Source organism: Molothrus aeneus, chromosome 2, assembly GCF_037042795.1.
Source record: "Molothrus aeneus isolate 106 chromosome 2, BPBGC_Maene_1.0, whole genome shotgun sequence".
NCBI classification, from domain to species: Eukaryota; Metazoa; Chordata; class Aves; order Passeriformes; family Icteridae; genus Molothrus; species Molothrus aeneus.
In genome coordinates, this window is record NC_089647.1 from 54,514,274 (window position 1) to 54,540,929 (window position 26,656).

The following is a 26,656-nucleotide window of genomic DNA, read 5'->3' on the forward strand; positions in this document are numbered from 1 at the left end:
TCTGAAGTTTGCAGGACATGCATTTCCATGCCCAAGACATGGAAAGTAGGAAGGTTCCTCTACAGAAGTCCATTAATGGGCTTTTAATGTGCCATCTCTGCTCCCAGCCTCTGGGTTTTTACATTCTGCTGTAAGGTTTGGGATACATTTTTGCTGATGCTTTTTGTTTTGGCATATACACCAGAGAAAATAAATTGGGTTTGCCTCTTCCTAAGCCACTGTGGGTGATATTTTTATTGCCAGTTTGGTGCATCCTAGCTTTGTTGAGTTTCCACCTAATAAACTTTAAAAACAGTCTGACATCTTCTTCCCCTTTTTCCTTGTGATTTTGATTTGTCCAGTTTTCTAATCTTTCTGTTGGTGACATCTGCAAAAAGTGCTTTTAATCATATCTGAGCAAGGGGTCTGATACAATACAAGGGTTCCTGGCAATACACACACACACACACACACACACACACATGTACAAGGAGTGCAGCAAGGAGGGGAAAAAAAGCACTAAATGGACATGAAAATGCTACCACAATTTTTGTGTGTGTGTGTGTTGTGTTGCCTTCAGACATACTTAGTGTTTTTCATTTGTATAATTATTTTCCTGTAAAGATTTTGGAAAACTTTAGGGGAATGAAACACAAATTCCCTAGCTACATCTTTTACCAGGCTTTAGTAAAAATTACAAATAAATCTATAACCTTTCCATCTTATTACCTGCCCTTCCTGACATTAATACATCTCAAAAGTAGAATTTATTTTTACAAATAATAATGTGAATTTACCATTCTGTATCTGGGACTTTGAAACTCACACCATGGGATAACATAGAATCATGGAATAGCTTGTGTTAGAAGGGACATTTAAAGGACATCTAGTCAAACCCCCCTGGGATAAGCAGGGACATATTTGATGATATCAGGGTTACATAGAGTCCCATCCAAACTAAATTCAGGCAACTGTGCAGCGTGGCCAGCAGCTCCTCCTAAGTTTCTACAGCCCATTTCCACTGTCCTATTTACTGGCTAAGTCATCATTTATTCTTAAAAAGGACACAATTACTCCAGAACATCTGAAAGCCACATTTTCAGCTGCAGCTCTGTTTTGCATTCTATTTACTGCTTCTACTTATTTCTGCATGGTACCATCTGGACTATATCTCCTTCCCACTTCCTCATGATTTGCGATTTCCCAAGTTCCTGCACATATTTTTTGCTCTTTCTGAACAATCAGCAATTTTTTAGCTTCACAAATACAGCTCAGCATTCCTTCACTCTATTTTTAGCTCAGACTGGCTACTAGGTACTACAGCCTGCTAGTTTTGAGCCTGCTAGGGCAGCTGACTCCGTAGATCAGCCTGGCAGATGGCTCAATTCTTTTCCAAAAGCTCAGTGAGAATGGACCTAGCACTTCTAATCAGCCAGTTAGCAAGTCCTCGGATATAGCTGATTCTTGAGTAGCGTCTCCAAGCTGCCTGGAAGTTTCACTGTAGTCCACCCCAGTTCACACCGACCGAGAGAACACCCTCCATTCATTCCCAGTTGACTCCTCTTGCGTTTGTTTGGTTGTGCGATACTACGGTGATCACCTAGTCCAGCTTCTGAGTAATTGAGCGCTGACCAAGCTGAAGCATATTGATAAGGTCGTTGTCCAAATGCTTCTCAAACACGGACAGCCTTGGGGCATTGACCACCTCCAGGAACGCCGTTCCCCTCGGCAAAGAAACGGCCCCCAATGTCCAGTGTAAACTTAAGGAGCAGCTTTGAACCATTCCCACGCGTCCTGTCGCTGAGCGAGAAGAGCTAAACCCCTCCCTCTCCTCAGGAAGGTGTAAAAAGCAACGAGGTCGCCGGCCCTCAGACTCATTTTCTCCAACCCAGACAGGCCCAAAGCCCCAGCGCGACTCCTCAGCAGCCGCCTTTTAGTTGTTTAGATTTGTTCGGCGTCGTTTGGTTTGGGCTCCGCCTCTGGAGGAAGGATAGGCGGGCCGGGAGAGAGGGAGAGGGAGGGACGTGGAGCGGGCAGGAGGCGGCCTCAGCATCGTCGGCGCGGCGGCCGAGCGGGCGGGAGGCGCTGGAGCCGCGGCCGCAGGTGGGAGTGGGAGCGCGGCCGGGCGGCCGGGGGAGAGCGGTCCGTGCCTGCTGGGGCGGCGGGAGGTGCCGGGGTCTCCCTCCGGGTTCAGCGCTTGCCGAGCCGTGATGGCAGCAGAGCCGTGACTGCGCGGCGTGCCGGGGACATCGCCGGCGTTTGCCATCGCCGCTGCCCCCTGCCCCTGCCCGGCGTGGGGGTGCAGCCTCTGCTGCAGAGCCGGAGCACGGAGCCCGCTGCTGCCCACTCTGCTCCCTCTCTTCCTCCTTTTACAGCAAACTGTAAAGGACCACACATCAATAATCTTCCTCTTATGCATGTGGAAGGCTTTTCTGTTGTGTTACTTAAAAACAAGCAGGCAAACAAACGATTCTCCCGTCCCCTGAGTTAGGCACTTTTTTAAAGCACATTTCCATTGTTGCTGAGCTCTGCTTTTCGGTGAGCTTCTATAAGCGTGCCAAGTCGGGACGGAAAATAGTTCAGAATATTAACTGTAGAGTCTGCAAAACAGATGGAGAAGCACGGATAACGTAGCGGTGACTGTAATTCTCTGTCTGTTGCTTCCAGGTACTTAACAACACCGAAAAATGAAAGCTTTCCCATCATGTCTCTCCATGCAGTAGCGCTCGCCAGCTTCAGCAGAACAGAAGTCTTCAAACATCCCTGCTCTGAGAAGGTGAGGCAAGGGAGACCTCTGAATGGTGGCTCAGTGTGCTCCTAGCTCAGGAGGGTTTTGGTTCAAAAACCAGCTTTTAGTTTCAGTGGATGTAGTAAGTTATTTTTAAATGCTGGTAGAGTTAACTTGGGAAACACAGTCCCAATACTCAGGTGGGGGAGGAAAAGACAGACTTCTTTTATAGTAGGAAGATGTCAAATTGTCTTTGTTGGTTTTTTTCTTTTTTATGGTTGGGGTTTTTTTTTTGTTTGTTTTTTTTTTTGTTTGTTTTTTTTTTTTTTGGGTTTTTTTTTGGTTTTTTTTTTGTTATGGCAGTGTGTCGTGCTTTCCATGTGCTTCTGTTGTTGTATTTCCTTATCACTGTTCTTTAATCGCCTTTTTTTTTTTGCGGTTATTGGACAGTTATGTGACGTTTTTTTCCCTGTGATTTAATTGAAATCGTAGCATCTGGAGAGTAAATGGAAATTGTACCTGAATTCTCACACCGTTCTGATAAGAGCTGAGAAATGGGAGCATTGTTTAAAAACAAAGACAAAAGTCTTAAAACTCAGCACCCTTAACAGCTATGATTACTGATAAAGTACTTGTATTTATCTTGCTGGGCACTTGGGATGCTTGTATCCTAAGAGGTAGAATCTGTTAATTGCTCAGAGTTTGTTAATTGTATTGAAAACAATTTTGACCATATGATATTTATGTGTATAAAGTCTGCCTACATGCCAGTTTATCTAAAGAAGTACAGAGGGGGGGAAAAATAAAAAACACTAGCAGATACTGAAAAGCGTATTTTTCTAAACACTGGCATAATCAAACGCTAAATATTTTAAATTACGCATACTATTTTTGGTTTGAAACATTATTCTTCTGTTAAAAGGGAAATTCTCTGTGGGTTTTAATTTCTTCTGCTTTCCGTGAGTCTGAAAGAAGGGTATTTGGACAAGAGCTGTACTCTGAGTCACCTCACTGTTGCACGTAGGAAGTGTAGAGGTCAACAACCCGGAGTGGCCGAGGACAGCACACCTTTAACTCCCTTCTCTTTTTATGGGATCACAGAATTCAGGGGAGGGTGAGAGGAGTCCTGGTCGTGCTTCAGTGTGCAGACATTCTCACTGATCTGTGAGGAAGGCACAGCGCCTTGGTTAAGTGCCTTTTAACGATGTGCATGTGGGAGCAGGGCATCCCTTTCATTTCCCTGTTTTCTGTGTTGTGCTCTGCAGGTCCATCACATACTTGAGGCAGCAGGGAGGTGGGTGACAAATTTTAGGTCTTCACAAGGAATTTATGAGCTTAGGGAGAATACCCGTTGCTTTGCTGTCCTGAGTGTATCAGAGTCTCTTGTTGAAATTAGCCCCTGAGTATCTGCACTAAATTGTTTCCCTGGTTCAGCTTACAGTGGTTTGACAGTATGGTAAATCCAGCTTTGAGGGGTAGAAATACTGAATTGGAAGCATCCTGCCTGCAAAAAGTGAAGTGCTGATCTGGTATAAACCTGCTCAGGCAGTTCAAATACATTCAAAATTTTGGTCAGCTTATACTGGCAGGCTCCTATGCCAGGTCGAGTACTAGCTATCTGTGTCACCTCTTGCATTATGCTGGGTCAGTCACATTGCTGACATGAGCCACATGCACTGTGTTCTATCAATTTAGGTGACATGACCACACTTGCTCCCAGTTGTTAGAGCTGGGAGATAAAGCAGCACATGGGTCAGATATTTGTGGAGCTGGATCCTCATAGATTTAGCTTACAGATTTAGCTTATAATTTGTGTACATCTAAAAACGCCAATACTTCCAGATACAGATTGGTGGTTCCTTGAATTCTTTTCCACTCCTTTGCTGTTGTTTTGGTAGATATACAGGCATCCTATTCAGCATTTTGTCTCATTTATGCACATGCTTAATCCTCCTGCTGTGGAGAGTTTCTTTTGGTCACCTGCCTTCTGCAGTGAAATGAGAGATGCAGAGCTGAGATGTGAGTGCTCTCCAGACAGTGCATGCTTCTGGGGAGATTTCCAGGCAGCCAGAAATGTAGGTAGTGGTTAGGTGACCGTCAGCAGGCTTCAGAAAAGTGTTCTTCCTGCTGGGATGACTGTGACACTGAGGGTATCATTAGCAGAGTGCTGTTATCTTATAACCAAATTGTCTGCCTCTCTGTTCTCTTTATAGTTAAACCACGAAAGTCTAAAGGTGGCGTTCACCGACTCAGCGTGTTCTTCAAATCCCTCTGTGAGGATTAGCTGCCTGGCTCCGACACCTCAAATCTCTGTTCTCTCAGGTAATGCCAGTTTGTCCCAAATTGCCTCCCTCTGGGGGAGTAGTGCTGGTGCTTGTAATGCTAGCAAAAGCTATTGGTGTTTGTGTGTACTAAACAAGTCTAGTTTGTTTGAAGAGGGTTCCTTGCTTATTGGCTTTGAGGGTGGTACAACATCAAAATACATTATACAACTTGCAAGTATGGGTGGTTTTTGCCTTTTAATGGTAGTTTGGCTGTTTTAGTTAATGCTGACATTTGCATGTGAGGGTGGATCAGGTTGCCCAGAAACTCTGTGGATGCCCCCTCCCTTTAAGTGTTCAAGGTGAGGTTGGATGGGACTCTGAGCAATTTGGTCTACTGGAAGGTGTCCCCACTTACAGCAGGGGGATTGGAACTAGATGATCTTTGAGGCCTCTTTCAGCTCATAAAATGTTACAATTTTTTTTATTATAACACTACATATTTAGCACAGAGAAGATGATGTTTGCAGCCCAAATTTAGGTATTCCTGTGCAATTGAAATGTCAGTAGTTTCCAAAGTGTCTTTCTTTCCCTGAAAAGTTTGAAATGTATTTGTTTAAAAGTCAGCTAGTTTTAATTTTCCCATTCCTGTCCTTATATTGCCATGGCTGGCTACATTGGCAAGTGTTTGTTTGCAAGTGCAGCCAGTAAAATGTGCAGTTTTGTTCTATTTCTGCAAGAGCAGTGTCCTGGTAAGTGGCAAGTGACTGATCCCTATTACTGACATGTTCTGGCTGATTTTGACCTGGCTTTACTAGGTTAGTTTTGCTAGCAGCTCTTGCAGTTTCAGTTATATGTGATGTTCTTGGCTTTTTTGAGATTTTTCTTGATGAGTTCTGGTCTTTATATGGACTTGCTGTTCCAAAATACATAGGTTTTTTTTTTTTTTTTTTGGTTTGGTTTTGATACCTTCATTGGTAAACTTTCTTATCATGTTGTTTGCGTGCATGCAGGCTTCCAGGTGAGAGACTTACAGAGAAGTTTACTGTTTTCCAATGAGATATGTCCAAGGAGAGCAACCTCTGGGCAAAGTCTGGAGTCTGCAAGACTTCCTCCTTTTTTCACCAGCAGTGTTTAACAATCCTTGTCATCCTAACTAGGAGTTCTTTGTCCTGGAAATAATTCTTCTTGATTGTATCTATTCTTAGAATTTTACAACTGACTTATCTTCCCCAAAGGAGATTGGTATTAACTTCATTGTGTTGATGTAGTCAATGGTTTCTTCTTGAACATAGACTTTGTGTCTAATCTCTCAATTACTTGAATTATGGCAGTTCCTCTGAGGCTTTTTTTTTAGTTTGTTTTTGGGTTTTTTGTTTGTTTTGTTCAAGGTACAGGACTTCAGTTTATTCTTCAAAAGCTGCTGTTGTGGTGCACACTTGTGGGTCCTGCTAATGTTCTATGTCTGCCACTAAGAGATGTTTTTCTGCTTTCTGGAGCTAAGTTTTGCAGTAGATCACATAGGACCTTGGCAATACTTTTCATTCTTTCAGAGGCATTATAATGATCTTGGTGTGACAGGGCTAAGTTTGTTATGGTTTGGCCAAGTGTTGCCACCCCATGAATAATGGGACTGAAGTTTACTTTAGCCATTTCCAGTCTGCCTGAACTGAAACACACAAGCACGTTGACCTTGTATTACTGAGTGTAATTTTTGTTACTCTTTCTGCTCTATTGATCTTCCATGTGACTTACTATAATGTAATCTTCCCTTCTATTGGCAATAGGATCAGTACCAGTACTAGTAATAGTTTTGTTATCCTGTTTTGTAGAACAGTGATGTTTTTGAGCACACTGACAATCAGTCACCATTAAAGTCTTAGCTGATTGTGTTTGGATAGCAGCAGAATACTTTACTGTTGGTTTATTACTTAGCCTTTATCAATGACAGAATTGCTTCCTGAGTGCAGAAAGCAAGAGCTTTTTTGCAGGAAGAGGCAGCAGCGAGTGGTGAGTGAATTCAGCTGTCCTGTCTTCTCACCTGTGTAAAAAATACTATGCATTTTATTCATGTTGTGTATTAATCTTTTCTTAGTATTGTTTCCTAACCCCTTGTTTTATTCTAATTTTTGAACAGATGAATCTTCAAGGCCAGCAGTGATCGGACATGCTGGAAGTTTTGGATCATACCCAGGCAGTGCTGAAGCTATCAAAGACATTCTCATGTCTGTTTTAAATGCATCTGGTTTAAAGCCCTCTTTGGTGTTGGAGCAAAGCACAATGCAGGGAGCTGAGCATCCTGACAGTGATGTGGAGCAGTGGGAAGAAAGCAGCACCGGGGACAGCCATGATGACAGCGACAGTGATTCTGCGCATCACAGCACTGCCTGTACACAAACAGATATTCGGTTTACCAGGCCCCGGGCATGTTGGAACAACACAGACTGTGATTCCCCCAAACCTTCACTGGATACTTTCCCTTGTCCCCGTTATACTGATGGAGATCCTGCTGCTTCCTCCTTGAATGGTTTCACTCTTTCAAGTGTGTCCCCTCTGAAGCGTGACTGCTTTACCCAGGTGACATTAACTGGAGGCACCATCACATCCGCTGTTATGCATTCTGGAAAAGAATCTTGTGCCTCCCCTGAAAGAGACTTGGCTTTCACAAGGTTGCTTTCAGATTCAACTGTTGGTAAAACAGATCTAGTGAAATACCCTCATGCCGTGGAGGCTGTGCCTCTCGGCAGCCACAACAGCGATTCTCCCAGTGGCCTTTCCCAGTCAGAGCCAGTCAATCCAACAGGTAACTTTACAGCTGCATTTTTGTTGTAAGATCTCTGCAAAGAGGTGTAATTGAAGTGGTCCTTATTTATGGGGATTGCAAATAAGACTGATGCTGTCACTCAGAATGGGAGAGAGGGGAGAAAGAGCTTAAAAACCAAGGAGAACCTGAGGGGTGGTTGGTAAAATGAGAGATGCTTAGGCTTTTGCAGTAGGCATCTTTCAGGATGCAGAAATACTTTTGTAATATACAACTGTAGATAAACCATAGAAGTTGCCGAGCTGTGAGAAATGTAGAACGTCCACTGGATGAGCTTTCTACCAGCTTTATCTTGTCTTCACTGTTACCCTTTTCCCAACAGCAGATAGCATGGGTTGGGTAGTGATTCATTGGTCTGTGTGGGATTGTGTTGTGTTTGGCAGCAGCTGGAGGAGAGGAAGTCCTTGGATTCTGGGGTTTTGGAGGTAGGGCATTATCACCCAGTTTATTATGACTAAATTGGTTGTTCTGGAGCGGAACTGTTTTTCCTGTTCTCCTTTGCAAGTGCCCTGAGGTTTTGGAGACACAAACCCCCATCTGATGTAAAACAGGTTCTTTATACCTTTCACCAGTTTCCAGCTATATGGATAATCCTGTGTGTTGTCTGTGAAGAGGACTGGCTGAGGGCTGCTAGCAGAGGGTGCCCTTTGAGCAGGGTGCCTTCTGTCCCTGCAGTGTCAGGGGGTTCTGGGCAGTGTAGTCCTGTAGGTAAGGAGCTGTTCAGTGGGAAAGTTCAGCATGTGTCCCTGAGATGGCCGGGGGAGCAGCTGGCCTGGCCTTGGGGCTGTGGGGCCTCCATGGGGTGGGCCAGCCTTCCTGGGCTGCAGGCTGGGGTCCCTGCCCTTTGGCTGAGGCAGCAAAACAGTCCTCTCCTGTTTAACACCTAATATTGACAGGAGCAGCCTTTGGTACAGCGAGATGAAGCATTTTGGGTTTGTTTATAAAGGATGTTAGTGGCATCTAAGGACTTAATATCCAAAGATGTTCAGATGGACAGAGCACCTCTCCTATGAAGACAGAGCTTGGGTTATTCAGCTTGGAGAAGGCTCCAGGGAGACTTCGTAGCAGCCCTCCAGTACTTATAGGGGGTCTTATAAAAAATAGGAAGAGTGACCAGATATTAGGAAGAAATCTTTTACTATGAGGGTGCTGAGGCACTGGCACAGGTTGCTCAGGGAAGTTGTGGATGCCCCATACCTTTCAGTGTTCAAGGGCCAGGTTGGTTGGGGTCCTAACCAACCTGGTCTAGTGAGTGATCTTTGAGAACTTGGTGTAGTGGAAGGTGTCCCTGCCCATGGCAAGGGGTTTGGAGCAAGGTGATGTTCAACTTCTGTTCCAGTCCAAACCCCTCTATGATTCCATGATGATAGATTATGAGCTTCATAAAATATATTGCAGCTGAGGTCTGATTTTTCTACTGGAATAAAAGCAAAGAGCAGGGAGTGTTCATCCTGCCTTTGTATTATAAAATAATAATACAATGTCTAGGTTTTATTGGTTTGTTTTGATTTGGGTTTTTTCTTCTCCCTTTGGTCAGTAGTAGTCCTAACGGTGACACTCCACTGACCTCCACTTCCAGTTTCTGATCCTTTCTAGCTATTCACCCAGAACTCCTCCAAGGTCTAAGTTGGCAGCAAGGTCTCAAACAGGCACATGCCATTGCAGGACTGTGTGCTCTTAGTAACACCTCTGTCATCTGGGACAGGCTGTTGTCATCAGCTAGTATGTGACGATTGTGGCTGTTTCCTTCTGCTGGGTGTTGCGTGTGCTCCGTGCCTTTGAGAAGTGCCCAGCAGGGAGAAGGAAACCGCACCCAGCAGTTGGGGCTGGCTGAGGCCAGTCACACGTTTGGAGAGCTGGGTCTGGAAAACACAGCCCAGGCTCTCGGGGTCAGCGGGGACTGCGAGGCACGTGTAGGAGAACAAATACATCGTGCGTGACTCGACCTTCTGGCACGAGGCGGATGTGTCACAAGCTTGTGTTGAGGTAGTAGTGCTGCTGGCTCTCCAAAACAAAGGGAGCAAGGAATGTGGCACCAGGTGACTGAAGAGCATCCTTGATTTTACTAAAAGATACTCCTCAAAGGAGGCAGGATCCTGATAGACATTTTGCAATGTGATATGTTCGGCCTTAGACTCGGGCCTTTTCTGTACAAAGTGAAAACTTCTGCATTTCTTCATTCCTTGTTGCTTTTAACCATTAACTTGCTACTGGGTAGCCTGGGTAATGAGGTCTCGTTCTCTCCTGCACTGTCCAGTACTATGAGGATGTGAAAAGTGAATAGCAAAATGAAAAAGAAGAAATACAATGCCTAATTTGAGTGCAGGAATTACACAATAGGATTTCCTGACTTGCTGTCTTAGAGATGATGGTTTCTCACAGGAGAATTGCTGAGGGATGCACAAGACACAAGAAAACTATGTAATATCACTTAAATTGGGAAAATTTCTTTTTCAGTGGAATATAATTTTTGTTTAGTGGGATTTTCTGCTGGTCCCCTGAAATTCCTACTAGGCTGTGTTCATATGTTTGAGGCTACCAGAGAATGGCCCTTATTCAACCTTTTGAAAAGGCTCTGTCACTGTTAGTGAAGAGTTTGTGACTGAGTTTAGTGTTTTCTGGGGGCTTTATTGTGGCCAGTGTGTCACTGAGTTCACAAGCTTGTTCTTGCTTTTAACCTCTATGTACATCAAAGTCACTTCCTTCTCTGGCTCTTAGGGCTCTTTCCCCAGCCCCAGCAGCCTCAGGCAACAGTGCTCAGGAGCAGAAGGGCAACCAGATAACTTTCCTGCATCAGACCCAGAGTTGCATCCCATTGCTTGATGTGCTGGGCTCCTTCCCTGTGCTTTTTTTACATTCTTTTTTTACTTAAAGATGCAAGTGGGATGCAAGAGGTAAGCAAAGGAGAAAGCTCCCATTAGATTTCAAAGTTATATTTAAGATGAATTGGGTCTTATGTTTTAAAGAGAAAGGAATAATTTTCCCATTTCCTTATTTCTGCTTATTATTTTTAGTTTAGAGAGTAATATTTGTTATCTTAACTGACGAGAATGTAGTCTATTATCAAGCTATAGAGCTTACCTAGTAAGATGAGTCATTAGGTAGGTATGAAAATAACTTAATTAGGCCGTTAAATGTGTTTTGAAAAGTCACATTGTCAGCCTTTCTGGTTTTCCTTCATGGTATACACAATGGAGGTATTAATAATTCTGTACAAAAACTCTCCATCTGTGTCGCTCTGCTCGAGTGCAGTGTTGACTTTACAGCCTGATGTCATTGATGCTCAGGGCAGCATAATGGTTTCTCTAGGTACAGCAACATAAATAATCCAAACTAGGCCTGAGAGTCAGTGTCCCTCAGTTGGAGAAAAGTTTTACATAAATTATGATCATATTTTCTGGGAGCTCTTTAGCCTGTGGCTTTTAAACCAATTTAGGAGGGGCATTTTTTAAAAAATAAAAAGCCATTGATTAAGTGTGCTATTTGCAAAATGTTTAAATGGTGTCTGTGTGGCCCTTTTCTACCATATACAGTCTGTTTTATCCTGTGAACATCATGAGGGTGAAACAGAAACTCTGAGTTCAAGGTCCAGGAAGAGGTAGTAAGCCCCAGTAAAAACCTGACGTGTTCTCTGCTGTACAGTGAGAAGTTCTTATTGGGGAAAAAGAGATAAAATTTATTTCAATTACTCATCAGAGACTATCAGGAGAAAAAAACTGCACTTCTGGGGATAATTACTGTGGCTAATGCCACAATTGGACACAGTACCAGTATGGGTTGCGTTTGGAAGCAGGAGGGACATTTCCTTGGAGCATGGAAACGTAATGGCAAGATGTTTTCCAAACTTAGTGTTTGCAAACACAATGCCAGCAGTGATATGGGGAATTTTTTTTAAGGTGCATCTCTCTGCATGCCCAGACAGCAGTGGGATTTGTGTTTCTTCCAGCAACTGTGAAGGAGCAGAGTGCAGTGTTAGCTGGCTGTGTCACCTACTGCAGAGCATTGCTGCAAATCCAGCCTCAGGTTCTGTTTGTGGTTGTCCCCAGCAGCTCAGGCTGTAGCTTGGAGAGAACTGGTGTGGGAGTGCAGTGCTGCTGTCACAGCACAGCATTTAAACTGTGTTTCTCTGGTAGTTGATGTTCATGCTTCAGGTTGCCAGAATAGGTCAAATGCCAGCGTGTTTCTCACATTTTTCTCTGCCTTAGCTTCTACCACAGCTTCTACCCAGCCCCGGTGGTGTTCAGTTTTGGGGAAAAACCCTTGCTTTGCTTTCTGGAAGTCCCAGCATGCATCTTGGGAGCTGCAGAGAAAGAAGTAACTAATAAAAGTTCTTGTCATACCCTCAGGTTCTACTTCTCCTTTGAATATAGGTGCTATACCCTTGAATCGTTCACTGCAGGACGTCTGCATGCTTCCAGAGGATGTGGAAAAGGTGAGGACATCAAATACTATCATCATCACGGTTTTTACATTTTATTATTTGGCAAAACCAAATGACGAGAGGTGTTTCTCAATAAAAGAACTTCCTGATAGATGTACTAATCTTTAAAATACTCTATTTTCCCTCTTCTTGCCCTCTATGGGTGAATCTACAAACATAAAATGTCTATTTCATAATTTGCCTTCTACTCTTGACCCATTAATTAAATATTTTAATTATTTTTAAGTAATGGAAATATATACAGGAACAATGTATGTTTCTGCTTTTCATTCCATCATTTCCCCACACATTCCTTGAAAGCAAACTTTAACATTAGTAACTTTAAAGTTATATTAGAATATATTACATAGAAGTTCTTGCAGCTGCATGCATGCATATGTATGAGATTTACCTCATGCTTTTAGTATCAAAAGATGGGGAGAGGATGGGGCTTTTTGGTGTGTGCTGATGATAAGCATGTGAGATTTTTTGTCAAAGAATTACAGTATGGATACCAATAACTCTTAAGAGCTGCAGTAATTCAAGCAGTTTCTCATAAGCGCCTCAAACAGTCTTAGGTGTGTTGCCAGATAGGCAGTCTACTCAAGCCTGTAAATAGAGCTAAAGATGAGGAGTTAAAGCTGTCACACACAACTCTGTGTGCTAAATGTTAATCTTTTCCAACAGTGGAAAAAGAGGGGTTAATGGATTGTAATGAGTAGGATTTAATATAAAAGAGCTTTAAAAGTGTGCCTAGAAAAGGGGATTTTTTTTTGCTGGACTGTGTGCATGTGGTCCCATGTCCTAGGCCCCAGAGGTAATCACCATCTTTGTGCACAGCACTGGTTTTACCAGAGGAGCAAGTTCTGCCTTTGGTTTGAAGCTCTCAACATCCATAAGGTGCATTTCAAACAACAAAACCCACTCAATAAATCACACACCAGAACCCAATGAACTTGAACTAGCTTTTTGTGTTGCTTTTTATGAAAGGTGTTTCAGAAAGGAGACAATATTTCTCCATCTTTATTGTGGGACCTAAAACAAAAGTAATTTGTTTTCAGACACCAGGAGACCAGTGAGCTGGTATCTGGATTAGAAACCACAATCTGAGTATTGAGTGAATAAAGATCTTACCAGCTACTACTACTGTGCAGAGATTGGGGGCTGATGTGATTACAAGTTAAAAGATAGCAAAAGCTCAATTATGAGCAAGGCTGCCTTTAAAATAAACCCAAAGAACAAAAAAATCCAACCAAACAAAACCCCACTAAATTTCAAATACTTCTAGCTTGTGAAATAATCTCTTTCAACTTTAGGACTGAAAGTTAAGGTACATGTGGTGTCAGTAGGTCCTGCAGTTGTAGTTGTGTGCCAGGAAGGAAATGGGTCAGATAATCTTAAAGGGACTTTCCACTGATGTTAGTGGGAGAGGACAGAAATGAGAAGGTTGATGTGTCACAGCTGAGTTGGGTCTGCTTTGCAGGGTGAGGGAGCTATCAGTAGGCAGAGCTGAAAGCTGATAGTCATGCTGAGTACAGGAGTCTGTGTGTTCTGTTTCATGTTTTTGCAATGCAGCTCTCTCAGATACACTCATAATTGCTTTTATCAGCAGGGCATGCTGATAGGCTGTGTTCTGCCACTAATTTGAGACTTCTTCTATCTTCAAAGTAGGAGATAACTCCCAAAAGGAAAAAAGGCTTTTAAATTATTTCTTTGCTAATGGAAGGGATAGCAAACTCCTGGGCTCCTGAAGTTCACTGAAAGTTGTCTCTGGGGAAACTGTGCACCAAGCAAGTCATATTAATTAGTGGTAGGAAAAAGATAAGTCTCTCCAAACACCCAGAGGGACTTGGGTGCACTCTAATGCTGAGATTAATCTTGTCTACATGTATTTGTCTGTGAGCAGTAAGAAAGCTGTGCTGTCTGTTGTGCTCCTTAAGATTTAGTTATTCCTAAACACTGATGTGTTTCTTCATGGTTCCCATACAAGTTGAGGGGATATAATGAATACTGATGTTGAGTGGTACAATTTTCTGAGCATAAGCCACTTTTTTAAAGCTTTAATTATCCTGCACTCAAGAGTCTCTAGCCTTGGATACTGCCATAGCTTTTTTAGATGTAGGTTTATGTTTGCACATGGCAGTTGAGAGTATCCTGGGTATCTCTGGGTTACCACCCTGCTGCCTGAGTACAACTATCTCTCCATGATGTATCCACTTTTGAGCTGAGACTGGTGTGGGACTTGCGCCCAGACCATCAGCAGTAGCTCAGGTGGGGCTGGTGGGATGCTCTGTTAGACCTCAGAAAGCAAGGGATACAGGAATTAGGATTTAGGAAAGGAGCCCCAGGTGTGTGTGTATGTCTCAGTGGTCCCTTTTCCTGGAGAATGGGTGACCAGGGCAGGCAAGATGGCAAGAGACATCACAAGGAAGTGTTGTCTGATTTGGAAATGCTACAGTGAAGCTTTGGAACAGCTGCCTTTTATTTAAGGCAGTGGGAAGCCCAGGGGAGCCAGGTTCTCACTCTTATCAGGGAATTTCTACGTAGGGTTGAGTTGGCCATGTAAGCAATCTCACTGCATATTCCCCACCTCACTGCCCTAACTCTTAACACATGAAAACATTTTACTAGCTCCTGTACTTCCCTCCACCTGAAGATCTACACTCCATTCAAAACTTGCCACTTCTGGCCCCCTCCAGCTAGCCTATGTGCAAAGCTGCTCATACACATTGACTTGAAATTAAATCATATTAAATAGGTTACTTGGATGCACGCTTGCATGCTAAATAATGCAGTGTAACTAGAAGACTGCATCTCTGAAATGCATACACATACACCAGTTAGTCATGCAATCAAGTTCATTTTTATCTAATACATGGGTAAGATAAAGTAGATTGGATATTATAATCAAGGGTAAGACAATTATCTAGGCAGTTGCCTTTTGCATATTGTTCCTGAATTGCCCTTGGGGTGGTGTTTTTGACTTTAAATAAAAGGTCAGACAGGTTTACATTTTTATTTATAGAGTTGAAAAAGTATGGGAGGAAAATGATACATTTTACTTCATCTTAACTAAATATCAGCTATGCTGTGTACTAATGAGCGTTCCAATCTCGTGTCCAGGAAAACGCACACTTTTTTGTCGCAGACATGATTATAGCATCACTAGAAAAAATGAAATGTAATATCCTCAGCCAACAACAAGCAGAATCCTGGGGTGTGGAGGAAACAAGTGGATCAGATGGCAGCTATCACACTGACTCAGAATTATCTTCTTACCCTGGAGTGAAGAAGTCTGATTCTTCTGTTACCTCTTCAGACAGTGGTTATGAAGGCAAGTTACTTAATTTAGAATGTAACCTTGTTTGAAAGCCTTTGCTGTTTGTTTCTGTGCAAGAAAATACTAAACAAATTGGGGCATTGTTTGGAACCAAATCCTCTTGTTACCTTCTTTGAGTCTCTGGAGAGCTGCGTCCATTGAGGATCATTATGCCACAAGTGTTTTCCTGTGGGTTACATACTTCCTTTTGCCACCACATAGGTGGTTCACACCTATGTTTTATTAATTATAATCATTTTTTACATTAAAATTAAAATGTAGGGTTAAATGCCACAAAGCCAAGCATGACTGTCCATAGAGCATGCCTGTAGCTGGCTGTTTTTCTCTCTGCTTAAATTTTTTTGGTAGTATTTGCAATTTGTGTCTTTCCTTTTGTGTTTGCTTCTGCAATATGCGGACGAGGAATGCAACCAATGTGCAATTGGTTTGAGTGAGACTCCCCAGAGTATTCATTCACATACAGGTTAAGGCAAGATAATAAATACTCCTGGCATTATTATGCAGGAGTATAGCACATGCATTTTTAAGTAGATTTTAGTCTCTTGAGTAGTACAGATCTTAGTGATGAATCATGAGTCTGAAGTGACATAAAGTCTAAATGTCATAAGTCTAAATTACATAAATTCTGTGGAAGAATGAATGGTGTTCTTGGACATGAAAAGGGGAGAGACCACTGGCTATATAAATGGTTTGGGTTTATCTCTGCAAGATTCTGGCTGAGAAACTGAGGGACATACTGTATGACAGACTCCAAAGAACTGGCCTGCTCTGTGTATGCATAAAAACAATTAAAGTTGCTCAATAAATGCAGTCTGTGTGCTAAAGTTTTGGCAAGTGATGAAAAATGTAAACATAATTGCAGCTACTTATAAATGCTGGAAAAGTTTAACTGATCTTATCCTTGTCTTGGGCAGGCTGTGCTTTGCTGCCTCTCAGCTCCCCAGTGCATCTACCATCACATCATGAGGTTACCAGATTTCATTGCCACAGTGACTCAGAGGATGAATATGTAATTATTGGTAAGACTTTAAAATTGTAACTGCAGAAACAGATATATTGTTCAGTTGAATCTATTCCATTGTTTGGGAATTCTCTTGATTTAGTAGATGTTATTGTAGGAGAAATAACATGAGAAAATGGAAACAATTATGTATGTATAGGTCCTTATTAGAACACATGCAGAATTATCAGACTGCTGCAGGATTTCATTTCTAGGAAAGAATATCTTTGCTGGTTTGAGAGTATGGTGAGCTGACCCTGGCTGGATACCAAGTGATCAGCAAATCACTCTGTCACTTCCTTTCACCACTGGAAAGGGACAGAAATCAGAACAAAAGGCTTTGGGGTTGGATTAGGGCAGGGAGACATCACTCACCAAAAACTGTCACAGACAAAACTCAACGTAGGGAAATTAATTTATTTCCAATCAGAGTAGGATAGTGAGAAATTAAAATTTTAAGCACCTTCCACCCCACCTCTCCCGTCTTCCTGGGCTAAACTTCTCTTACGATTTCTCTACCTCTTGGGGCTTCCCACACATCCTTTAGGAGCCTGCTGCAGCATGGGCTCCTTTGCTCTAGGTCACAGCCTCCTTCAGCATCTTCCAGCCCCAGCCTGGGCTCTTCCACAGGCTGCAGGGGGATCTCTGCTCCCCCATTAATTCCCATGGGCTGCAGGGGCACAGCCTCCTCACCATGGCCTGCATGAGGAGCTGCAGGGGAATCCCTGGAGCTCCAGAGCTCTGGCTCCTGGAGCACCTCCTGCCCCTCCTTCTCCACTGACCTTGGTGTCTGCAAGGCTGTTCCTCACACATATTCTCACACCTCTTTCCAGCTGCAGCTGTGCAGGGTTTTTTCCCTCCCATTTTGGCTCTGCTATCCCACAGGCACTACCACTATGGCTATGGGCTCAGCCTTGGCCCATGGTGTGTCCATTCCGGAGCTGTCTGGCATTGGCTCTCAGATTTGGGAGAAGCTTCTGGCAGCTTCTTACAGAAGCCACTGCCATAGCCCCTCCTCCTACCAAAATCTTGCCATGCAAACCCAACAGAGGGACTAAAATTATGTCTAAGAATGAAACCAAAGGAACATGCATTTAGAAAGTGTGAGACTGGCACAACCTCAGTCAGCTATAGCAGCACTGTTTGAGAGAATTTAGGACATGATAATTTCCTAATGAAATTGATTGACTCAGTTTTAGGCAGCCTCTCCCTCTGCTTCAGGTCTACAGCACAAAATCTCTGTTTTCTTACATGGGCTTTGCTTCTCTTTAGGACATCCTGAGTTTCATTTGGTTTGCTTCTGATTTTTACACATACAGAAGTAGAAACCCTGAAAAGTGGCCTGTGCAACTTTTAACCTTTGTTTTAACTTCTTCTGATAACAAATGGATTTTTATTGTTCCCTTTGGTCTTAGAGACTTATTTTTTCCTCTCATCTTTCCTTGATCTACTAATGAAGAACAAGCTCCCAAAAGAACTACATTCCAAGCAGCAAGAGTTACTTTGGGATGTGTAAATGGGGAAACATTTGTCTTGAGAGCAATAAGCATGGTCAAAACTAACACTACCAATGTGAACACCTTGTTGGCATAAGCATATTGTGTCTATGTAGACAAAATGAAGTGGTGTCCTTTAGTTGCATTAATCTCACCTTTTACTAACATGTTTATAGCATTAACTTGTATGTTTATGATTGGGGTCTCCAAACATCCGTTAGTGTCCAAAAAATCTAATGTGGCCTCTTTTGGCTCTGTGCTGTTGAGTGACTTCTGTCTGGAACTTGACTAGCAGGCATTTATTCTCTCCTTACCATTTCAGCTCTTGAAGGCAGGCTAATGGTGATGATAGGATGCAAAGATATTAGGGAATATTCTTCATCATGTCAGAGATATGCAGAGGAGATAAGACTCCTTATGCCTGTTTTGCAACCAGGGCTGAGGTTATTTCCCACATCCAGGAAGGTTGTTGGAAAGATGAATGTATTTGAAACTGACACTGTGGTAACACAGAAAGTATTTTTAAAATAGTGCTGAGTAAGAGATGCTTTGTTTCTTAAATGGTTTGATAAAATTTTCTCCTTTACTGCAGAACTTGAAGACCTTGAAAATCTGTCTGTAGTCCCTGATAAAAGGTGTGTATCTTTACTACAGTTGCCCCATGGCTCTACCTTTTCTGCTGGAGCAGCTTTCCAGTGGTTCTTCTGGCTGGGGCAGGGAAAGTTGTGGGAGTGGTAAATTGGGCCTTCTCAAGGAAGGGGAAGGAATGCTGCTTGACAGCAAATGTCTCTGGTGCTTGGCTTAGCAGTGTTTCTCTGGTCCCCTAGTCTTGCTGGAGGTGGTGTCTGTGGCTCTTCAAGGGCCTGAGTGTATCAAAGAAAGAGGGTAGGAATGAAGGAATGGAGAAAACTTTTCCTGGGTGCAGAAAAGACAGTGTAGATGCTGATGATGTGCTGCTATTTTTCACTGACAGTATTCCTTACCTTTCAGATCATCTTTTGAACCAGGCTGCAATTCTGCTGAAGCAACAGCCCAGGAGTTATGCAGAGCTTTCAGAAAATACTGGTTGCAGACAGACTCTGCAGTTCAGCTGTCTGGTTGCCTGAGCTCATCTAAGCAGAGAGTGAGTCTGATCTGAAAACAACGAGCTCTTTATTCAGTTCCCCAAATAATCATGGTCTCACTGCAGCTGCTTCACTGCTAGGAAAAGGAGGAAGCTACATAAAAAAAACCAAAACAAATACACATGAGTGCTTACAGTTTATTAGTTCACTTTATCTAAATTTTTAGAAAATGTTTTCTCTCTCCAGCAAAATTCAGCCCACTTAAAACATGTAGTTGTGAACAATCAGGATGTGCTTTCTTCTGGGACTGATATGAGGGATTTTGAAGGGGGACTACATGCAGGTGAAAACTGAACTTTAAAATACTGGAGTGTAAAGGGAGATAAAAATCTGCTATAGCATTTAACATATGTCCAGTTGATGGGCTGGTTATCTTCATGAGCTTGTCTTTCCCAATAGTCTGTGCTGAAAGAAGAGATTCCAAGAGAACTTGAGTCCAGTTTGAATCTGGCTGAAGAAATAAAGATCATATCCAAGTTGAGAGGATCTTCTGGCTGGTCCCCACCAAGATCACAGATTATATTTAATATTCATCCTTCAGTCAAGTAAGTGTTGAGGAATCTGGGCATTGTCATTTAGTATAGCACGGGGAAAGCTGATGGAAGGAGCTTGGGTGATTAACAGATCTCGTGCATGTGCAGATGAGCTGTGAGCAGGTCTAGAGCTGGTGCATGGCACAGCCTTCTGCAGTGTCTGTCACCAGCCTCACTAGAAAACAGATGGCCTCTTTTTCTGTCTCTTGGCACATCCTGATTAACACAGCATGTACAGTTTGCCATGTGATAATGCACGTACTCTTTGGTGTTACAGTGGCAATGTACTTAGCTCCTGAAAATTTCATTTTGTGACACTACCTGGAGAATATTTTTGCCTTTCCCTGCTGTCCTGCTAGTATTTTATGGATAGCTGGTTTTCAGAAAGTGAGGGGAGGCAGCAGGTCATGTGTGAGGAAATGGCTGTCTCACCCTGTATCAAATGCTGTGAAGTGCACACAGTAAGCAAACTGGCTGTTCCCTGTGTTGTTGCAGGTACAGTTGCTTTTTCAGTTGCAAATGTGGATTTCCCCTCTCCAAACCCTATGATACTGATGCAACCTTAAGAAATGGAAATAATAATTTAAAAACAATTTTTAAATTTTAAATTAATTAATAATATTTTAAATTTTAAATTAATAAAATTCAAAAATTTTAACTTTTTAAAAAATAATAATTTAAAAAATAATTTACTTCTTTCAACAAGCGTTACAGAATATCCCTTCTTCATGTGAAGGGGTAGAAGTCAGCTCCTGAGGTGGACGTTCTCCCTGGTGCCAATGTTAGCTCTTTTGCACTTTGGAAGAATGTTAATTAAAACTGTCTTTTGGGTGCTGAATGGTCTAACTATTTGCCTCTGTATACAGGAGAGATGCAGTGGTGGCTGCTCAAAACTTTACATGTGTTGGCTGTGGAACCCCAATAGAAAGCAGTAAGTATTACCAAAACTGGCAAGAAACCCCTAATAAGTGCAGTACTTGTACTGCAATCAGTACTGTAATCACACTTTAATCCTCACCAGCACAGATGTACCACAATTTTTAAATTATCTGAGCTAGAAGAAAAATCTCATTGTTGGATGTGCCTGCAATAGTAAAGCAGACAGTGGGATCTTTCCGGTGTCTGGAATTTTTCATACAATACAGAATACAATACTTGATAGATGTCCTTCTCATAAACCACAAAAATTCATAAGTCATAAAATAGAAAAAAAAATATACAAAAAAAATCAAGCTTCCTGGCTGGAAAGTGCTGGTTTTGCATAGTCCAGTTGTTTCTTTTAATAATTCTTTCCCTGTGCCAATTTAGACGTTGCCAAAAGTCTCTTTCTGGGGGCTGTAGGCAAGCTTATGGAATCTGTGGTTTTGTTCTTTTGGGGTGTCTTTTTAAAACTTTTTGTTTCTTTAGATCTCGATGACAAAAACTGGTTTTTTTATTTAATTCCTGATTCTTTGTGAGAACTGCTTGAAAGCACAATGATTTACAGAACTGACAAACAGACCTTACCTAAGAAATCTTTGAAGTGGCTCTTAAGTCTTGCTCTGGGTCAGCTCACAAGAGTAGCATTTGTGGTGTCCTGTAAAGTAACAACAATCTATGATAGCATATTAAGCTGAGCAAATAGGAGATGCTGTAATAGCTGGGAAAAAACCCACAAATCTCTTGATGTGAAGAGGTATTGTGCCAACATGACTCCAAAATTGGTGGAAGTATTTTTGTTGTGTATTTTATATAGTGTTTCTTTTGTGGTTAAAGCAACAGGGTTTTTCTAAGATGTTATGTTGATAATTATAATCAGTTGAACAAATATGGAATTGAGGGAAACTTTCTGTTCTAATGCCAAGTACAAGCCTTGTACATGTGTTCGCCACAATAATAAAACCCTCTACTGAAAAGAATAAAACAAAAAAAAAAATCCCTTTCTCTGCATTCCAGTAGATCTGAGTTATTTAGACAGACTGGAGTTATGTCCCATAAGTTTTTGAAATACTCAGAATTTTATTGCTGTCTTCCTGCAGAATATATCAGGAGACTCCGCTATTGTGACTACCTGGGGAAGTACTTCTGTGACTGCTGCCACAGCTATGCCCAGTCTTCTATTCCTGCACGAATACTTTCAAAGTGGGATTTCAAAAAATACTATGTCTGCAACTTCTCCAAACACCTACTGGACAGCATATGGCAGCAACCCATTTTCAATGTGTCATCTATTAACAAAACCCTCTACACGAAAAGTAAAGAAATGGACAGGGTCAGGGTAAGTGTGGATTTTTTTTTTAATTAGGAATTTCTGGGTCTGAGACTTTCAGGAAGAAGTCCTTAGGGCAGGATGTCCTCTGTGTGCATGTAGTAAGGAGAAGGGTTGTTTTTTTCTGACTTATCCCATCACCACTTCTGGGACTTGCCTGCTTTTCCCTCAGGTGAAGGGAGCAAAGAGAGGTGTTTCCAACCTATGCCAGAGGTCTCCTTAGCCCTGTTTTCTTTGGGAGGTGTTTCCTTTGTGGTTTCTAGTTTTAGTGAATATAAGGGAGTTGGTCTTCAGCAGTAAATATTTACATCTTTCTGGCTTTTGGCTGTTGAAAAGTTATGTAATTTTGGAATGACTCCTTAATTTTGTGGGCCATTCGGGGAAACATCCTTTGCTTATGTATGAGCTGTACCTCCTACAGCTTCAGGAAGAGTGTTTTGCTGAAGATTGCAAGTAGGCATGTGTTCCCTTCTTGGCTGAGGAGCTTTCCTGGCTTATCTGTTCTTACACAGGTGTGGGTCTAGCATGCATCAAGACCTGCAGCCATATTTGGCATTAGGACTTGCTTCACTTGTCAGGAAATAAAAATAGTCTTTGCCTGTTTTGGCTTTCGTGCATTAGAAAATCCATTTGTTTAATACAATGCTAAGTGTAAAGTCCCTTTTTTTAGGTGTGGCTTAGTACTTGCAAGGGTTACAGACTCAAAAGTGGTGTTCCTCACTTAGGAATATATAAATGCAATGCTTTTGATTTAAAAACAGCTTTGTTTTTCTCCCCCATCTTTTAGGAGGCGCAAGAACAGCTTTTTCATTTAAAAAAGCTTTTGAAAACATGCAGGTTTGCTGAAAGGTATGGACTGTGATTATGCATGAAAAATAGCTTAATAAAATGTACATTATGTGCTTATAGAGCCTTCTTCTCTAGAGACATTTGGGTGCAGTTTTAAATAAGTTGATATGATCATTAGAGAACTCCAATAAAAAAACTGCCTTCTATTGCACTGCAAATGTTGAGTGAAGTACAAGTTTTATGTGGTAGCTGTTTGTTGTAATATAGTTTGGTTTTAAATGTTGAGTCCTTTTAGTTAGATGAGTATTTTTTCCTGTTCTGTTTCTCCTAGGTTCTCGCTCCTTAAAATGTCAAAGATACTTACGTCTCTGAGGATATTTGTCTTTAAAAAAATATGTTGGCTTTTTTAAATTGAAAAGTGTGTTCCTTGAGCATTTAAAGATTTCTTCCAGAAATCTGTCATAATGCTCAATTCAGTTTATTTTATAAAAATGAAAGTAGTAGTAAGCAGTAGTGATAAAGACCAATAGCTCTATTTCCAGAGTTCACCTGCTCAGCACAAGCACAGTGTCACCCAGTAGTGACCTGTGCAGGATAAAACCCCTCAAAGTCCTCTTTGCAAAGCAAATAAATAAGCCTGGCTTATTTTATTAGATACTATTTGGGATTTTGCCTACTGTTCCTGAGGCAGGAGAGAGCCCTTTACACATTATTTATGGATTGCTGGGATAACTGTGTATGGCAACTCCAAAGCTGAGGAATGCATGTTTAAAGCAGAGAGTTTATTCTAAATCCCAAACCTTCCAATTTTTATTAAAGTGATTTCAAACTGGGAGGGGAGGTAGATAGCAGGAACTTGCCTTGTATAATCCCCATGTGACTAGAGAAGTGAAAGATGCTTATTCTGGAAAGACACTTTAGAAACAACTTTTTGTAACTTTATTTGGGTTTTATTTCTCTTTGCAGTATACTGAAAGAATTTGAACAGGTTCCCAGCCATCTGACAGAGGAGCTGCATCTCTTCTCACTGGATGATCTGGTGAAGATCAAACGAGGGCAGTTACTGCCCCTTCTTAAAGATATTCTGAAGAGCTCCACCTCTCATGTAGATAGCTGTGAGGTAAGGAAAAAACAGGGCTTTTAGTGTCCTTGCAGCTGCTACTGTAAGGAAATACCCCTGCTGCCATTCCCAAATAATTTTTTCTTTGTTTTTAATTCAACCCTTTTGCTGTTGTTGTAGCTCTGTCAAGCAAAGGGTTTTATCTGTGAATTCTGTCAGAGTGCAGACCTGCTCTTTCCATATCAGACTGCCAAATGTAAAAGGTGCCCAGGTATGTTCCAGACTGAATGTTTTTCTTTCTTGGGGGAATTTTGGTGAATAGAACCATTTAGACTTACTTGAAACATTGAGAACTAGCTTGCATACATTGAGAACAACTTTGAGAACTAGAACTGAAAGCATGCATATTTGAAAATCTGCATGTGCATTTGTAAATCATGGACAGCATGTATCTTCAAAAAACAGCCTGTGGCAGCTGTTTCGTATCAGTGGATTTAGAGAGCAAAACCAGGCATTTGCCTGACCATGGGGGAGGCTGTTTTTTGGGTCTAGGCATGAGAGAGAGCTGTTTTATCAGATCTTGCCAGCATTCAGTGTAAATTATTACAGTGGTGGTGGTTGTCCCAGCCTTGCACTGCTTGTGTTTACTTTTGTGCTGATATGTACATGATAGAACACGAGTCAAGGAACACAGCTGTTGATTTTTTTTTTAATTTTATTTTTTTTTCCTCTAAATGCTACTCTGTATGCATAAACAGAGTGCAAAACATGCTTTCACAAAGCATGCTTCAAGTCTGGAGGCTGCCCCAAATGTCTGCGGATCTCAGCTCGGAGGACTCTTTCAGAAACTCCCTGACTGGTGCCTCAGTGAAACTGGGTTCCTCTGACTGTTGGCTTTAGAAGATGCTCAGAGCCAAATCTTCAGGTGCATGATTAGGTGTTAAATAATGTTGTTTTAGACATTACTGTTTTTAATGCATGTCTCCTTTATGGGGGGTAAAATAAAAAAAAAACAGAAAACCAAAAAATAAACGTCAACTTCATTATTGTCATTGAAAACTCACCCTGAGGGAGTTTCATCTTAATGGTGACAGACTGGATGTTAATTTTTTGGGCTGCCTTTTGTTGCTATGTTTTGTCCTTGGATGTAAGATTTTTAATACTGTATTTTTTCATGTAAAAATGATTCATCTCTGTAATTCTGCAGATAATGTATAGATAGTAAGTGAGCGTTGGAAGCCTTTGCCTATGTTCAATTTTGGAAATGGGGAAAAAGTGGTGAAGTACAAAATCATTCTCTGAAAAGCTCTACAATAAATAGAAAAGATTTGTCTGCAAGTTTTAGGCAAATGCTAATCTGAAATTGTTATGGCAAATACTTATTGTGAACCAGTGAATTTTAAGTTTCTTTTAAACACATCAGTTCAACTGCTTGTGGTGAGTTAACTTGGACTGCTGCTAGGTGCTCTTCACACTTCACCCAGCTGCTCTCTCACCTCCTTCCTCAAGAGGACACAGGAAGAAAAGATGGAAGACCTCACAGGCTGAGATACAGACAGGGAGATCACATGCTAGTTACTGTCATGGGTAAAAAAAAAACCTGACTTGGAAAAAATTAAATGCATTGTAAATTAGAAATTGAGTAGGGTGGTGAAAAGCAAAGACTAAACCAATAATTTTCCCTTACCTCATCCACCCATTTTCCAGGCTGAACTTTGCACATTCATTCCTAATTTTTCTACCTTATAGCCTGCCCCAAGTGGTGCCAGGCAGATGGGGAATTGGGGTTGCTGTCAGTCCATAACTGCTCCTTTCTTCTACTCCTGCCTCCTCACACTTTTCCCTTTCTCCAGTGTGGATCCTTCCCATGGGCTGCAATCTTTCAGGATAAACCTGCTCCTGTACAGGCTCTCCAGGAAGATGTAGTTCCTTCAGGAAATATTCATGTGCTCCAGTGAGGTCCTTTCCATGGACTGTTGGAGAATCTTTGCTCTGATGCCTAAGGCACCTCCTCTTTTTTCACTAACTTTGGTGTTTTTGCTGCTGTTTCCCATGCTCTTTCTTAAATACAGTTTTAGCAGTATCACCATCGTGGCTGAGGCTCTCAGCCCTGTTCTGTGGTGTGTCCATTGGAGCTGGCTGGAAGCAGCTGTGTCTGGCATGGGGCAGTCCTGGCCTCTGCACACACAGGCCACCATGCAGTCACCCAGTGCCAACATCTTGCCACCTCCACCAGCTACTCCACTCTGGAAGTTTCTTTCCAGAGCACTTGGAAATGTGAGGAGAGATGGTGAGTGATCAGGAGAGATGCTCCTGTTTAAATCCACCCTCACGCTTGCAGACGGAGTCCTTGCCTGAAGGTGAAGTGCTGGAAATTGAAAGCAGCTTTCTTTCCCTGCCCGGTTGGTTCCTTCTAATGAAGCCCTTGCCTTCAGAAAGGTAGAACAGCTGCTCAAACCTGTAAAACCATTTTTCTGTTACTGCTGTGAAGTACCAATGAACAGAGAAATCCCAGGACCTGAAAGTACGAATCAGTGTTCTGATCTCTCCAGCGGGATGCTGTTAGTATTTTGAATTTTTTATTCTCATTTTGTGCATTCTTTCTTGCTCTCCTCATCTGTTTGTTCCACCTTTTAGCAAGGAAAGGATCTGCCACCTGAGAGTTCACCTCTACATTAATGTTTACAGTACTACTAAGCTCACTAACACTTCCACTAATCTATTTTTTTCTGTGATCAAAACCAGCTTACCTACTTACTGCTCTGAAGCAAGATTAGTGTCTCTTACACAAGCTCACCAGTGCAGGGTAAGAGGTGGTGAGAAAGAGCCTGCTTTTGCAGCTGACTGTATTTAATGT

At 42.0% G+C, this 26,656-nt stretch overlaps 1 protein-coding gene across 3 annotated transcripts; it reads left to right on the forward strand.

Moving 5' to 3' along the window:
* The first annotated feature begins 2,056 nt into the window (after nt 1–2,056).
* RUBCNL (rubicon like autophagy enhancer) lies at nt 2,057–25,137 on the forward strand. 3 transcript variants are annotated; one of them, XM_066571269.1, is made up of 16 exons: nt 2,057–2,082; nt 2,647–2,755; nt 4,921–5,029; nt 7,106–7,771; nt 12,136–12,221; nt 15,333–15,543; nt 16,464–16,568; nt 18,638–18,680; nt 19,036–19,168; nt 19,569–19,714; nt 20,569–20,633; nt 21,721–21,959; nt 22,738–22,799; nt 23,706–23,859; nt 23,980–24,070; nt 24,558–25,137. In XM_066571269.1, the coding sequence occupies exons 2-16, from the start codon at nt 2,684–2,686 to the stop codon at nt 24,653–24,655; spliced, it is 2,280 nt and encodes a 759-aa protein (XP_066427366.1). In that variant the 5' UTR covers nt 2,057–2,082; nt 2,647–2,683; the 3' UTR covers nt 24,656–25,137. The 3 variants fall into 3 exon arrangements, with proteins under 3 accessions (XP_066427366.1, XP_066427379.1, XP_066427373.1); XM_066571282.1 differs by having other exon boundaries at nt 12,160–12,221; XM_066571276.1 differs by lacking the exon at nt 2,057–2,082 and having other exon boundaries at nt 2,624–2,755.
* Nucleotides 25,138–26,656: the final 1,519 nt, after the last annotated feature.